The 14,112-nt window shown below is 37.5% G+C and overlaps 1 protein-coding gene across 4 annotated transcripts in view; it reads right to left on the bottom strand.

Annotated features, from left to right (window-relative positions):
- The window catches only part of tanc1b (tetratricopeptide repeat, ankyrin repeat and coiled-coil containing 1b), a 175,918-nt gene that overhangs the window by 88,323 nt on the left and 73,483 nt on the right, over positions 1-14,112 (bottom strand). For all 4 annotated transcript variants that reach the window (XR_009272760.1, XM_058786399.1, XM_058786400.1 and 1 more), the window contains exon 5: positions 630-751. Coding sequence is in view for 3 of the 4 variants with exons in the window: in XM_058786399.1 (XP_058642382.1) it covers positions 630-751 (122 nt within the window). In the remaining variant the exon portion in view is untranslated. The remainder of the gene's footprint in view (positions 1-629; positions 752-14,112) is intronic.

Genomic DNA, 14,112 nt, shown 5'->3' with positions numbered 1-14,112 from the left:
ATCAATGACTGTTAAAAAGCCTGAACCAGGCAGATTGTTTACGTCCTTCTCGCTCAGACCCCAAACACCAGCAGCCCCTCTGAGTCATCGCAGGAACGTGAGTGAGTCAAGGTCACAAAACCAGATGAAAGTTCCTTTAAAACAAACTTCCAGACGGCAGCCTGATGAAACAGATTAAAGACGCTCACTGAATCCCGCTGGACGGCATCGTCCAAGAACACACGACGCAGATCATTACCAACTCTCAAAGGCACACATTGTTGCTTCCCTCTTCACGCAATTCCCACACGCCTTCAGAGCGACGATCCATTATGATTTATTAAACAAAAGCATTGCACATGAAGGGCGTTCGGACCACAGCCACAGCCTAATTATCTCATCATCCGAAACCCTGACAGAACTAAACTATTTCTGGAGCAGACCTCAAGTTAACACAACTCAAGTTTCTGGTCGTCGGCTCTGCAGCGGCTCAGAGCGAACGGGAATGACTTACTGTGGTGGCACACAGACACACTCCTCATCGCGTCTCACACTGACAGACAGCAAACACGCGGCTTTAATCCTTGCGGTTTTCTCCCGTCCGTCTCACCGCCTCGCTCTCTCACTCTGGCAGCGGCTGCGGAAAATACCTTTTTTTCATTCTTGTCGTCCATAGGAATGCGCGAGGAGCCCGGGATGCCTTCGCCCAGCAAGAACCCTAAGCGTGTCATCAACTCCTGAGTGGCGGGGGAGGGGCCTGGACTGGCCAGCTCTGAAACAGAGAGAGAGAGAGAGAGAGAGAGAGAGAGACGGGTGAATGAGAGAGACAGACCTTACGGGATCTGTGCAGATAACACACCAGCGACTGCAACGCAGTCATTCACTGCCATTCTCTGGAACAAGCACAAAACTGGAATCACAAGGACTGTCATGATTCAGAACTCAAACCGACTCTGTTTACTTTTTTAATTCACATTCCTGGTCTTATTATAAATTATGCATCTTATTCTACAGGAAAAAATAATCCATTTTGCTCCACCTCTGAAACAACTTTCCTTTGCTGATGACATCACAAATGCCTCACATATTTAACCCCTCCCCTCTCCAATCTGATACACTGTTAACAATCCAATCATTTGGTAACAACAACCAATCCATCAATAAGGCGTTTTAACTTTAAACCATCACTTCTGGCCAAAATACCAGTCCATAAACCATGATAAGGCTTACTCCAGTGAAAAAGTCCATCTCCTGTTGGCTCTCACATCAAAATCCACCTGCATATTTGTTTAGAGCTCTTTTATCTTGTAAACGGTGCTTGATCTGTGCAGATTTCTCTCCTGATTCAGAAAAGATGAATTTTTCACTGGAGAAAGAAATATTATGGATAGAGGACTCGTATTTTGGTTAGAAGCAGCTGCTTAAATTTAAAAACATCTTAATGATGGATCTGTTCTTCGTAGGAAGGCTTCAAAGATTACAATCGGTGACCATTCAAGGTCTGGATATTGAGAGGGTGACAACTTATAAGTACTTGGGTGTGCACCTTAATAATAAATTGGACTGGTCCAACAATACTGAGGCTCTGTATTGGAAGGGGCAAACTCGTCTTCATTTGCTGTGGAGACTGAGATCGTTGGGAGTGTGTAGGCCACTGTTAAATTCTTTTTATGATACTGTAGTGGCCTCTGTGATTTTTTATGCAGTCGTCTGTTGGGGAGCAGGAAGAGACTTAATAAACTGGTTAAAAAGGCCGGTTCTATTCTGGAATGTGCTTTGGATACCATCGAGGACGTGGGGGAGAGGAGAATGCTGTCTAAGTTGAAGTCCATTATCAATAACATCTCTCACCCTTTGCATGAGTCTGTGGTGTCCCTGAGTAGTACTTTCAGTAAGAGACTGGTACATCCACTGTGTAAGAAGGAGCGCTATCGCAGGTCCTTCCTTCCAACAGCAGTTAGATTGTTTAATTGCAATAATAACACTGTGTAGTATGGCTGTTTTTTTTTGTATTGTGGTTGGTCTTGTGGAGTGTGCAGTAACAAGTGCAGTCTATCAAATCAAATGAAAAACACAGCTTTTCACTTCATAAAATGTTATTTGATGAACTGGAGTGGTGTGGATTACTTGTGGATTATTGTGATGTTTTTATCAGCTGTTTGGACTCTCATTCTGACGGCACCCATTCACTGCAGAGGATCCATTGCTGAGACACTGATTTCTCCAAATCTGATGAAGAAACAAACTCATCTACATCTTGGATGGCCTGAGGCTGAGTACCATTTCAGCAAATTTTCATTTTTGGGTGAACTATTCCTTTAAAGCAGGGGTGTCAAACTCAGTTCCTGGAGGTCCGGAGACCTGCAGACTTTAGATCCAACCCTAATTAAACACACCTGATCCAGCTAATCAAGTGCTTCAGGCTTATTTGAAAACTACATGGTTTGTGTGTTGGAGCAGGGTTGGAACAAAACTCAGGGGTTCAACCGTAATTTTACAAAGGTTGCTACGAGAATACTTTTTGTATGCAAAGAAAACAAAAACAACGAATTTATTAAACAATTCGTCTCCTCCTTTGCATATAAAAAGTATTCTCGTAGCTTCGTAACATTACAACGTTTCTGGACGTTGATTGTGTTAATTCCATTGCTGTCTATGGGAGGGTCAGACTGCTCTCAGAATTGCATCAAAAATATCTTAATTTGTGTTCCGAAGATGAACGAAGATCTTACGGGTTTGGAACGACATGAGGGTGAGTAATTAATGATAAAATTTTCATTTTGGGGTGGAGTAAACCTTTAACAGTGAGAAACACTGATGAACAAAACAAAACAGTGCAAAAATATGAAAGTGAAAGTCTCTAAAGAGAGTTTATGAGCAAATAATGACTCAAACGTCAATCTGTTCCTCGAACAGCTCATATGACTTAGAAAAGAACACTGTAGTATAGAAAAAGATAAAATGCATGCATGAAGATAAAAATATGCATGAAGATAAAAAATAACAGCATGAAGCAACACGAGGGTGAGTAAACAGACAAAATTGTCACTGCCAGTGAACTATTTCTTCAAGTCTGTATGGAGTAGGTAAGAATATGTGATCATGAGAATGAACAGATGAAGGGGAGTTTGTTATTAATATCCATTTTCTCATTACTCTTTCATCTCTCTCATCTCAGTGCCACACATATTAATAACAAGCATTCCTGTATATTCAGAGCACTCACACACAAATCTTTCATTCAGCTCACAGGTCTGGAGCTAAAAGAGCCTCAAAAAAATATATATGTATATTTTGAAAAAATTTGATCCCCAAATGTGTAGGCTAATTCACATTTACAAACAAATGTTCATTTTTATTTATTTAAACTCACATCTGATTGGCTAAAGAGAATGTTTAACAGAAAAGTCTGCAAATATGCATATACATTTATAGTGATAATTCAACAATCAGTTCATACACGTACAGACTTTCAGAAATGTGCAAACCTACTTAGAAATTCATGAACAGCTTTTTCATTTGAAAATCTTATTTTGAGAAAGGAAATTTGGTTGTGCACTTGCAAACCATATTTTGTTAATATGAATTAGATTATGAGTTTGCAAATATATAAACGTTTTGCTTGAGAGAGTAAATTAGCTTACGCTTTCGTGACTCATAATATATTTGTAAAAACATTAATTTTGTTTTATCTCAGTATGCAAAGCCTGAACAGAGCAGAAGAAACCACACTCTATCGCTCGCAAACGCACATGAACACACGTCTCCATCACCGGCGTTATTGATCTGAGCCTCGGCTGCAGGATTTACCCAGAGATCCACAAACACCATCACACACAAGACAACAGCAACCCTCAACACGGCCAGGCTGAGCTATTTCTGGAAAAACACCCCATTAGAACACCATGGCCTGAGATTCATTTCACAAAACACAAGGTATTTCAGTCCTTTAGATGCCTTGAACAGGGAGACCGATTCACTTTGGAGGGAGAGCAGCACTTAAGACGCTAAGATATCCAAAACACGCAACTATCTGACCTGCATTTAATTACATTCATACTTATTAGATTATTACATTTAAATCAATTGGATTATTCAGCCATGTTATCATGAAAATAATCTGATCGATTGAAAAAAGTGAATCAAATATGATTGAAAGATTTCAGTAATTTATAGTCACATACAGTCTTTCTAACATAACTAAATACTGTCCAAAAGTTTGGGGCGAGAAAGAATTTTATTTTATTTATTTTTTTGGAATAAATATATTTATATATTTTTTTCAGCAAGGATGCTGAAACATATAACCGCTTCCACAAAATATGAAGCAGAAGGACTGGGTTCAATATTATTAATAATGTTTCTTGAGCAAAAATATTAGCATATTAGAATGATTTCTGAAGGATCATGTGACACTGAAGACTGGAGTAATGATGCTGAAAATTCAACTTTGATCACAGGAATAAATTAAAATTCTAAATATATTCAAATGGAAAACAGTTATTTTAAACTGTAATAATATTTCACTATTTTCACAGTATTTTTGATTAATAAATGCAGCCTCGGGACTGTAGAACTGAACTGTACTGTATTGAAAGTCAATGGAACTTTGAATTCAAGTTTTCATTCATTTTCACAAATCTTACTAAAAGATACAATCAAACCCAATTTTAATCAGTCAGTTGTTGTTGTTTTTTTCAAATAACTAACTTGCAGTATAAGCAAGAGTAGCACTTGCCATAGTGCAGTTGGTTGATGTTAGACATCAGCTAGCAGTTGAAGAGCACAATTACTCCCACAGACGTCATCTTGACATTTGAAAACAACACACGAGCCAACATCCCTCTCAAATGTGTCTCCATGTCTCCTCACCTCCGTCTGCTTTCATTCATGCTTGAGTGCTGCAGGGACTCATTTACATGCTTCCCAAAACCGCAGCTCAGCGCCGGAGGACATTTCAGCAGCGCTCTCGCCTTCCAGAGAAGAGCCCAACAAACGCTCGCTCCTCGTCCATTCAGGCAAAACATCTGTTACTGCGAATGCCAGTGTCACAGCAACAAGCTGTTAACAGGTGCCCTTTTCACCGCCCGCGGCCCACACCCAACATCCCAGCAGACCGCCATGATCACAATTCATAATTAATGCTGAAATCACGGGCTTTTCTTCACTTGTTAGCTGTAAGCTCTTACGCTGACATTCAGGTCACTGGTCCAGTCTCTGAGCTGATTTCTTCTGGGAAATGTCCTAAAAGTCCATATTGGCTCATCCTTTTGACTATAAACAATCTCTATATTTAAGATTTTTTCCAAACATTTCATCCAAACAGTCATTGTAGTTAAATATATTCCAAAGAATTAATGTAATTTTTCCACACGGTTGTTCACTAAATTAACACAAGAAAATTGGAGTGATAATGCAAATGAATCAATAACACAAGAGCTTTGAATCGATTCATTGAAGTGAACAGACTGATGAACTGATTGATGGATGTAAATTGAACTGACAAACCATTTTTAGGAGATGTAAAGGTCAATTAAAAAGCATATTAAAAGCATTAGTATTCGCGTGGTGTAAATATAAAAATATAGGAAATAAGAAAAAAATGGGTAACACTATTTCGATAGTCCACTTTAAACATTCAACTAACAGTAAGTTACTTTGCAACTACATGTCAACAAGCAGTCATTAGAGTATTAGTAGACTGTCTGATTAATATCTTCTAACACTTTATTTTGACGCGTCCACAACATACAACATACTGACTATGAGAAACTTTGCAAGTATATGTCAACTTATTCTACTAACCCTAAACCTGCCCTACTGAGAGTTAGTAGACATGTAGTTGCTAATTAATGAGAATTAGTTGACATGTAGTTGACACGTAGTTACAAAGTTACTTATGGTTAGTAGAATGTCTAAACTGGACTATCGAAATAAAGTGTAACCAAAAAATGACATAGTGCATCCAAATACCGCAGATTGAATGCATTAGGGATGCAAACTGTTCTAAAATAAATCAAATTAATAATATAAATAAATTAATAAATAATAATATAATTAAATTAATAAATAAATAAATAAAATTACTTAAGAAAATATTGATAAAACATTTTCTGTTAAATATATAAATATATATATATATATATATATATATATATATATATAAAGAGTTCAATAAAAGTTTTCTTAAACTAAATATAACTAATGTTTTGAAGTCAAAGTCTTCATAAAACACAGCTGTATAAATCTGGTTGCAATCTTATGTGTTCCTAATGGACTAATGGTGTTTCATGTGGATTAATGAAACTCTACAGAGCACGGCTTCACTTCCAGGCAGAAACCTGCAAACAACCGCTAGTAATCATGGGAGAAGAAGCAGGATAATCTATCAGAAACCTGCAATACTGAGGTCTGAAGCAGCTAACATTTACAAGAAGCATTTGCCATCTTCTGCCATGATGGAGTGTCTGAAGTCTTCATGACATCATGACCACTGAACAAGCGTTTTCTGTCTCTCTTTCACAGCGGCTAACCTGATAATGTCTGCAGCGCTGACTTGGTTTAATTCCCATGCATGTGACATGACTCTGTCTGTCTGTCTGTTTCTCTCAGATTCCATTGTGATGATGTCGGGTGTGGCAGAAACAGGAGAGAGAGAGAGAGAGAGAGACTGTAAAACATTCAGTGCATACACCTCACTCAACCAGCAAACCACAGCGATTCACGGACACTAAACACAAAATAAAATGAGCTGCCGTCAGATCTAAATACTACACACGCTTGAAAATAAAAGACACGGAAGCAGTTTCTCATCTCTAAAGCAAGCAGAGAGTAAAATAAAACTCTTTAAACACATCAAACAGTATCATAGCCTATCAACAAAGTCTGGCCCACAATGTTCTGGTTTTACATGCCATTTAGAGACAGGTTTATCTAAAAGAGATTAAAAATTAAAAATATATATAGGCAATTTTCATTCAAAAATACTCAGTCAATTTCACAAACAATTACAAGACTGAAAAAATCTTTGTTTTATTTACAACTTAAAATTATATAAAATAAATTATATATTAGTAATTATTAGTGTGTGTGTGTGTATATATATATATATATATATATATACACACACAATTTAGTAATTATATTATTAAAATAATAATAATGATAATAATAATAATAATATATTAACAAATATTATTAATTATTTATTACGGTATATATAGATCTCGTCATATGCATATTGTATAAATGTCACTCAATTTGTCAAAAATGTGTGTCTGTGACTTTCACCTCATCAAAAAATCTGAATCATTACACAGACACACACACACTCAATAATACAAAAGCACACTGATAAAAACTTTTGCTTCCTGAAGCTGCAAATTAATTCTGCCATTTAATTGGATCTTGTGATTTTCACCAGTGCTTTCTAGTTTTGTATGCAGACGGTCTATGAATGGACTGTGGGTGGTCTGGGACGAGACACAGACTACACATCACTACTCCATATTCTAAACAACTGACACTCATACACCATCTTTACTTTGAAGAGCCATATGAAGAACGCACCTGGCTGTTACTGTACAGTATGACACACCTTCACTGCAGCGCAGCAGAAACACATTCAGGATATACTGAAGGAAATTGGCTCATTTAATCATGTCGTTAAAAAGTGCATTTCTCCTCAAAAGGGACACAAAAGAAGCTCTTCTATAAAATAAAAGTTAATGAGGATGTTGTCAAGCTACAAATGGACAATTAAAGTTTCATAAAAGCAGTCCACATGAAACCTAATCAGGTTTGGAAGAACATGATGGCAAATCTCATTTTTAGGAGAACTATTCCTTTAATATTCCCCGTTTGCTCCTGGGGACCCGCTGTAAACCTCTAGCTTTCATCAGACAGACATATTAATACACAAACACCTTCATAAAACAGGACTATTGCTTAACATTAATAATACAGAGCAGTCCATAAAACTGAGCACACAAGAGTCATGAACAAACCAAACATGTTTAATCTACAGCAGGCCCCTGGAGCATTTCGGGACAGGGCTAAAAATAGTATATTGTGCGGCAGAGAAAGCAGGTAGCAGTCGTGGCCTCGGGGAATGTGACATGGCAATGACATCACGCGAACACGGACCAAATTTACCCACATCAGACTTATAGATGTACTATAGGGAGGACATCGCCAGAGTCTTCTCATATGTGGACATATAAAGAGAAAAATGCAACTCTAACACACACTGCTCTCATTAAAAACTCACATTTAACACAGTATTCCATTATCATAAATCGCTTGCATAAACTGTGCATAACTTGATCCCTCGCTAATTATTGAGCTTTGCAGATCAGATATTAGCATTTGGCATCATTAAATCCACACAGCGTGTCTCCAGGGAAATAAAAAAAAACACACAAACTACTAGGAGGAGGTTCGGTTAACATTTAAAAGCTGTGGTGCTGCTCAACAGAAGGTCATTTTATCATTCAGTCCTTTGTTTTCATCACAGGTGTCATAAGTGTTTGACAGATGTGGCATTTATAAGCTGCAATAGACATGTCATGAAAAATAATATGTAGGGGTGTGTGACAACGATTTTTTTATCGTGGACGATTAAAATGTCTCCACAATCTGCTTTTGAAAAAATCCATCCTAAATACTGTACAACGCAACATAAATTCACATTAAATGTTAACTCTGCAGTAGAGTTACTCTCACGGGACACTGCACTTATTCGTAATCAGAAAAGTACATTATTTGCATGTGCTTTAAAGCCTTGCCGATTAAACCTTTTATTCGTGTGCTGTACTGAAGTTCGCTTTTTCTGAGCGCGTACACGAAGCACATGCACACTAAAGCTTGTCAAACTAAGTTATGTTTTACATCTGATTGAGCTAATACTGTCAAAAACACACAAGGATTACATATAAACCAAGTTTTTTTTAATGTCTAAAGTGAAAGTAAACAGTTGAGAGTAAAAGGATGTGTGCCTGTATGTTAGATGTTGTCCCAAACCTGTATTAAAAAAGCAGGTGGTTTACTGCTTTTTTTCTTTGCTTGATTGTGTTTATGGGGTGCAATATAACATGTCTTCGTGTTTCGTTTGTTAAAAAACGCCTTATTTTTCATATATTTCACCTTTATTGTAAGCCGCTGTCTCCTCTGTCATTTGAACGACCGGTTGACTTCCTGATTCTCTGAAACCACTCCCTCAGAAACAGGCGATGGGCTCAGATTGGTTAGTTGGGCCGGTGTGTTGTGATTGGCTAAACTGCGTACTGCACATTGTCCGGAAACTTCACACCCATTACCTTTACGGGCGACAGTCGCATGTGCTGCGGTCAAATGTAAATAATGGTGTCAATATTGCCGTATCAGTTTGAGCCAGAATCAGACCCAGAAAGCGGTAATGAAGAGAGTCAAGCAGAACTTCCGCAAACACGGCTCTTACAAAACGTTTCTGAATGGAAGTTTGCTGTTGTGATTACATACAATTTTTTGAAGTTTGTACACGTTTGTCTTATACACACAAAATAGCATCGAACTAACTGGCTACTATAACCAAACAGCGTTGGCTTGTGTTTACGTTCTTGATCAAATCGAAAAATTACGTCATAAAAGTATACATGGAAAATACATTTACAAAATTAGTACATAATTACAAATTCGGGTCCAAAATGGTTGTACGCGTTTGACATAGACACACGAAATAGCATTTAACTAACTGGCTACTAAAGCCAGCGTTGGCATTTGTTTACGTCCTTGATAAAACTAAAACATTACGTCTGAAATTATACATGCAAATACATTTAAAATTATTAAATCTTACTTACAGGTTGTGGCCCAACAACTGCTGCCTCTGGTTTTAAAGCTGGAACTGCTCTATATTTTAGTAATAGTTTCTGTGTGAATCCGGCATTGAACTCGTGTAGATTCTGGAAGCTGTCTTCCGTAAAATGCACAGCACAGCTAAATGTGGATTGTAATTGTCAGGAACATAATAAAACATAAATTTTAACCATTGTTGACGAACTACAGCATCCGAAGGAAGCCCGAACACAGAAGACCTGACAGCTGGGTGAAAATAACACCGTTTCGACGGCATGGCTACAACTCTCCACTATAACTCTTCCTCTTCGACAAAGCCGCAGAACATGGCCTTGCCCCCTCTTTTTATAAATAATCCAGAAATAAATATAAATAAAAATACATATATAGTAAATTATTATTATATTATTGCATATTATATGTTGATTTTAACCGAAAGATTTAGTGTTTACTATTCTCCTCTTGCATAATCAACACACTATTTTCCAGTTTAATACTGTAAAGCTGCATTGACACAATCTGTATTGTATAAAGCGCAATATAAATATGCAATGAAGACTAATATGAACTAATATGCATATTGAGTAAATTATGTCCGTTATATTTCACCTCATTTTCATCTTTCTCTTTCTCTCTCTCTCTATAAGATGAATGTGTCACACAAATGTGCACCTAGGCAGTAAATGTATTACATGACGTGTTTCTACACAAAGGTGGTTAATTCAGCACCGAGCGTCCACTCACATTCATTCATGCAAATCTCCTCACTGACCATTTTAAGAAGGCAGTACCGTTCACATATCCGGCAGCATTCATGAATTAGTCCTTGTGGGCCACAACTACCCGCATGATCTCCATCACAGCCAATCAAGTCCAATCAGTAACCTTCTCTGCTTAATTAAAGAGCTGTGTGAGGTAAGTGGTGGGTGGCAGGTATGATTATGAATTCATAATATGGCTCTGCTTGTGTAGAAATGTTCAAAACTGTTTAATTTTCTATGTAAATGCCCTCTCTGAGTAAGAGCAAATTATCGATAAGCAATGCATCTCAACTGCTCTTGCTTTAGGACATCAAGTGGAGGGATTCAACAAAATGTCCTAAAAAATTCAAATCAAATAACATTAATATTAACATGCACTGCACTGGCTCAGCAACATGCAAATTTAACATCACATAGACTGAACAGAAAAAACAAATTTGGCTTCTAAAAAGTCTCTTTAATATTGATAGTTTCATGCAATAAATCACTGCACTTTGTTAAATAAGGCTATTTTTGCTGCTATATTAGCTATAACCAATAACAGTGTTATTATATGTTTTTTCTGCTGTCTGTGACCATTTAAAACAGGCTTGAACCCATTTTTGGGTCTCGACTAACCAGTTGAGAATCAATGAACTAGAGAACTAAAGCAGAAGTAGTTTTTAATTATGTCTACGACTGCTCATTATGAAAATGCTCACGTTTATGACACATCTCAGCATGGAAATGGCTTCAAACAGCCCTGAAACACAGAGAGCTTCATAACCATCTGAAGTTCTTACATAAATATGACATCATCTAAGGGCCAGTGTCAGATTTTAGCGGGACTCTTCAAGAAAACGAACACAGTCTACCTGCGGGACAGGAGTTTCAGTGATAAATTTTGTTCTGAAGCATCTCGTGAAGCCTCGGAGGTTTGAGTTCGAGATCTCAAGAGGCAATCACAACTTTGTAAACAATATTTATGTCCTTCATTGGATTTTTTTTCATGGCGTACCTCTCAAAGTGAATTCTCTCCTCAGAAGCTCTTCAGGTGCAAGAGCAGACCACACAAGAGACACAATTACTGAGATGAAATTAAGTTTGTGCACAGATATGAAGAAATCAAAGCGACCCAAACTTTCTTTTGGAAAGCCATGATAAGACTGCATGTGTTCTACTTCCTGCCTGGAGATGCAGGTCAAGGCGACCTGTGAGTGTTTGTGTAAGAGTGAACACACACAACCTCATATGAACTACAGATCATCATTCAAAAACAAGAGGATTAGAATATTATAAAAAGAGAGAAAATAGTTAAAAGCCCTTGAATTTTAAGTGACAGATAGATAGAACGATAGACAGACAGATAGATACATCGATAGATAGAATGAAAGAACAAACGAAGGAACCAACTAACAAACAAATGACAGACAGACAGACAGACAGATAGATAGAACAGAATGACAGACAGATAGATAGAACAGAATGACAGACAGATAGATAGAACAGACAGACAGACAGATAGATAGAACAGAATGACAGACAGACAGACAGATAGAACAGAATGACAGACAGACAGACAGACAGACAGACAGACGGACGGACGGACAGACAGACAGACAGAACAGAATGACAGACAGACAGACAGACAGACGGACAGACAGACAGACGGACAGACAGACAGACAGAACAGACAGACAGACAGACAGACAGACGGACAGACAGACAGACAGACGGACAGACAGACGGACAGACAGACAGACGGACAGACAGACAGACAGACGACAGACAGACAGACAGACGAACAGACAGACAGACAGACAGACAGACAGACAGACAGACAGACAGACAGACAGACAGACAGACAGACGAGACAGACAGACAGATAGATAGATAGATAGATAGACAGACAGACAGACAGACAGACAGACAGACAGACAGACAGACAGATAGACAGACAGATAGAACGACAGAAAGATAGATAGAACGATAGAAAGATAACGATAGATAAAAGAATAGATAGACAGATAGATAGAACAACAGAACGATAGACAGAACGATAGATAGATACTGTAGATAGATAGATAGAACGATAACAAACAGAAACAAACAAGCCACCGATGTGCTTTTTAATCACAGGTTTCATGAAAGACAGAGAGCTGCTCATCTTCAATACGACACAATAACGTGCACTGTTGGTCATAAATAAGGAAAACCAGCAAAATAATTTCAGTGTCTCAGGAAAAAATACAAAAAATAATGCAGAGAAAAGCATTTATGCATGGTAAATATTCTCCAGTTAGCCCCTGGATATACATAAAATGACTCTGAAATAACTCCACTGTTTAAATAATGTCACGCCCGAAGGGCAAAAACCAAAATAACACCCTCACCCTCCTTAGAGATTTACAGGCCATTAAAGCCCAACAGGACGATACGCAGGAAGCACGAGTGTGTGTGAGATCTGCTGGAGTGTTTACGGAGACCCACGACACAGAATGTGTGTGAAAGCGGCTCTCATTAAGAGCTGAACTCTCTCACACACACACACACACACACACACACACACACACAGTGCGAGAGCTTTAATGAACACATGATGAATGCAGACCTCTCCACTGCTCAGGAGGAAGCTCACAACCTGCAGAAAACATGCAGAACAGCTTCAGCAGGAATGCTCAAAAAGAAGCTTCAAAGGCCTGCTGAATCAGTTCTTTTGGCATTTCTGGTCCTAGGTGGGATCAGAGTTAGAGTTTTGCATGTGGTCTTGGTCTAAGGACTGGATCTGGCATGTGAACACAAGCGCTTCTAGCTGAGCAAGCTCATTTTGTGTTGTTGTGTTGTAAAATCTGTCAGAGCGCAATGCATAATGCAGTCGGTGTTTTCTTTCAGGTAGTTCAAAGATGAACAATATTAAAATTCTGCCCAATACTAACAAGTCAGTAAATCAATTATTTTTATTATTAATTATGATGGTGTACTTCTACCCTATTTTGTCTAAATTAATAAAAAACTAAACAATAACAGTATTTGTTTTTAAATGCTGCAAGTGAATTTAGGCCTCAAAAATTATAATGTTCAGTACGAAAAATTAATATTTATTCTGAGATTCACATGAGAAATCACTTTTAACAGTGTTTTCAATTAATCTTTTTAACTATTATTTCTGAAGTAGTATTAACACTAGATGTCCCAGTTTTCTACCTATAAAACCCGCAGGACAGCCGATGGGCTGGAAGGCTTTAGGCTAATATCCTTAATCAGCTGTGAACAGTTGCTTTTGTTATGCAAACAATGTGGGGCCATGCTGAGCCACTTCAAGGAAACTTGTGTTTCACTTTGTTCATTAAACATTAATATTACATTTTATTTCATTATTATTACATTTTATTATTAAAGATTTATGAGTGATGCAAATGTTACTCTGAATGTAACAAATATATATATATATGAATGAATGAATGTTCATTTTGAGATTTGTTAAATATTTAAGAGTGGTTTCTATTAAACATCTAATATTTTTAAATTGATATTAAATTATTTTGGCTTTAATTGTGTG

This window comes from Onychostoma macrolepis, chromosome 09, assembly GCF_012432095.1.
Source record: "Onychostoma macrolepis isolate SWU-2019 chromosome 09, ASM1243209v1, whole genome shotgun sequence".
Classification (NCBI taxonomy): domain Eukaryota; kingdom Metazoa; phylum Chordata; class Actinopteri; order Cypriniformes; family Cyprinidae; genus Onychostoma; species Onychostoma macrolepis.
This window is presented reverse-complemented; position numbering and strand designations above follow the sequence as displayed.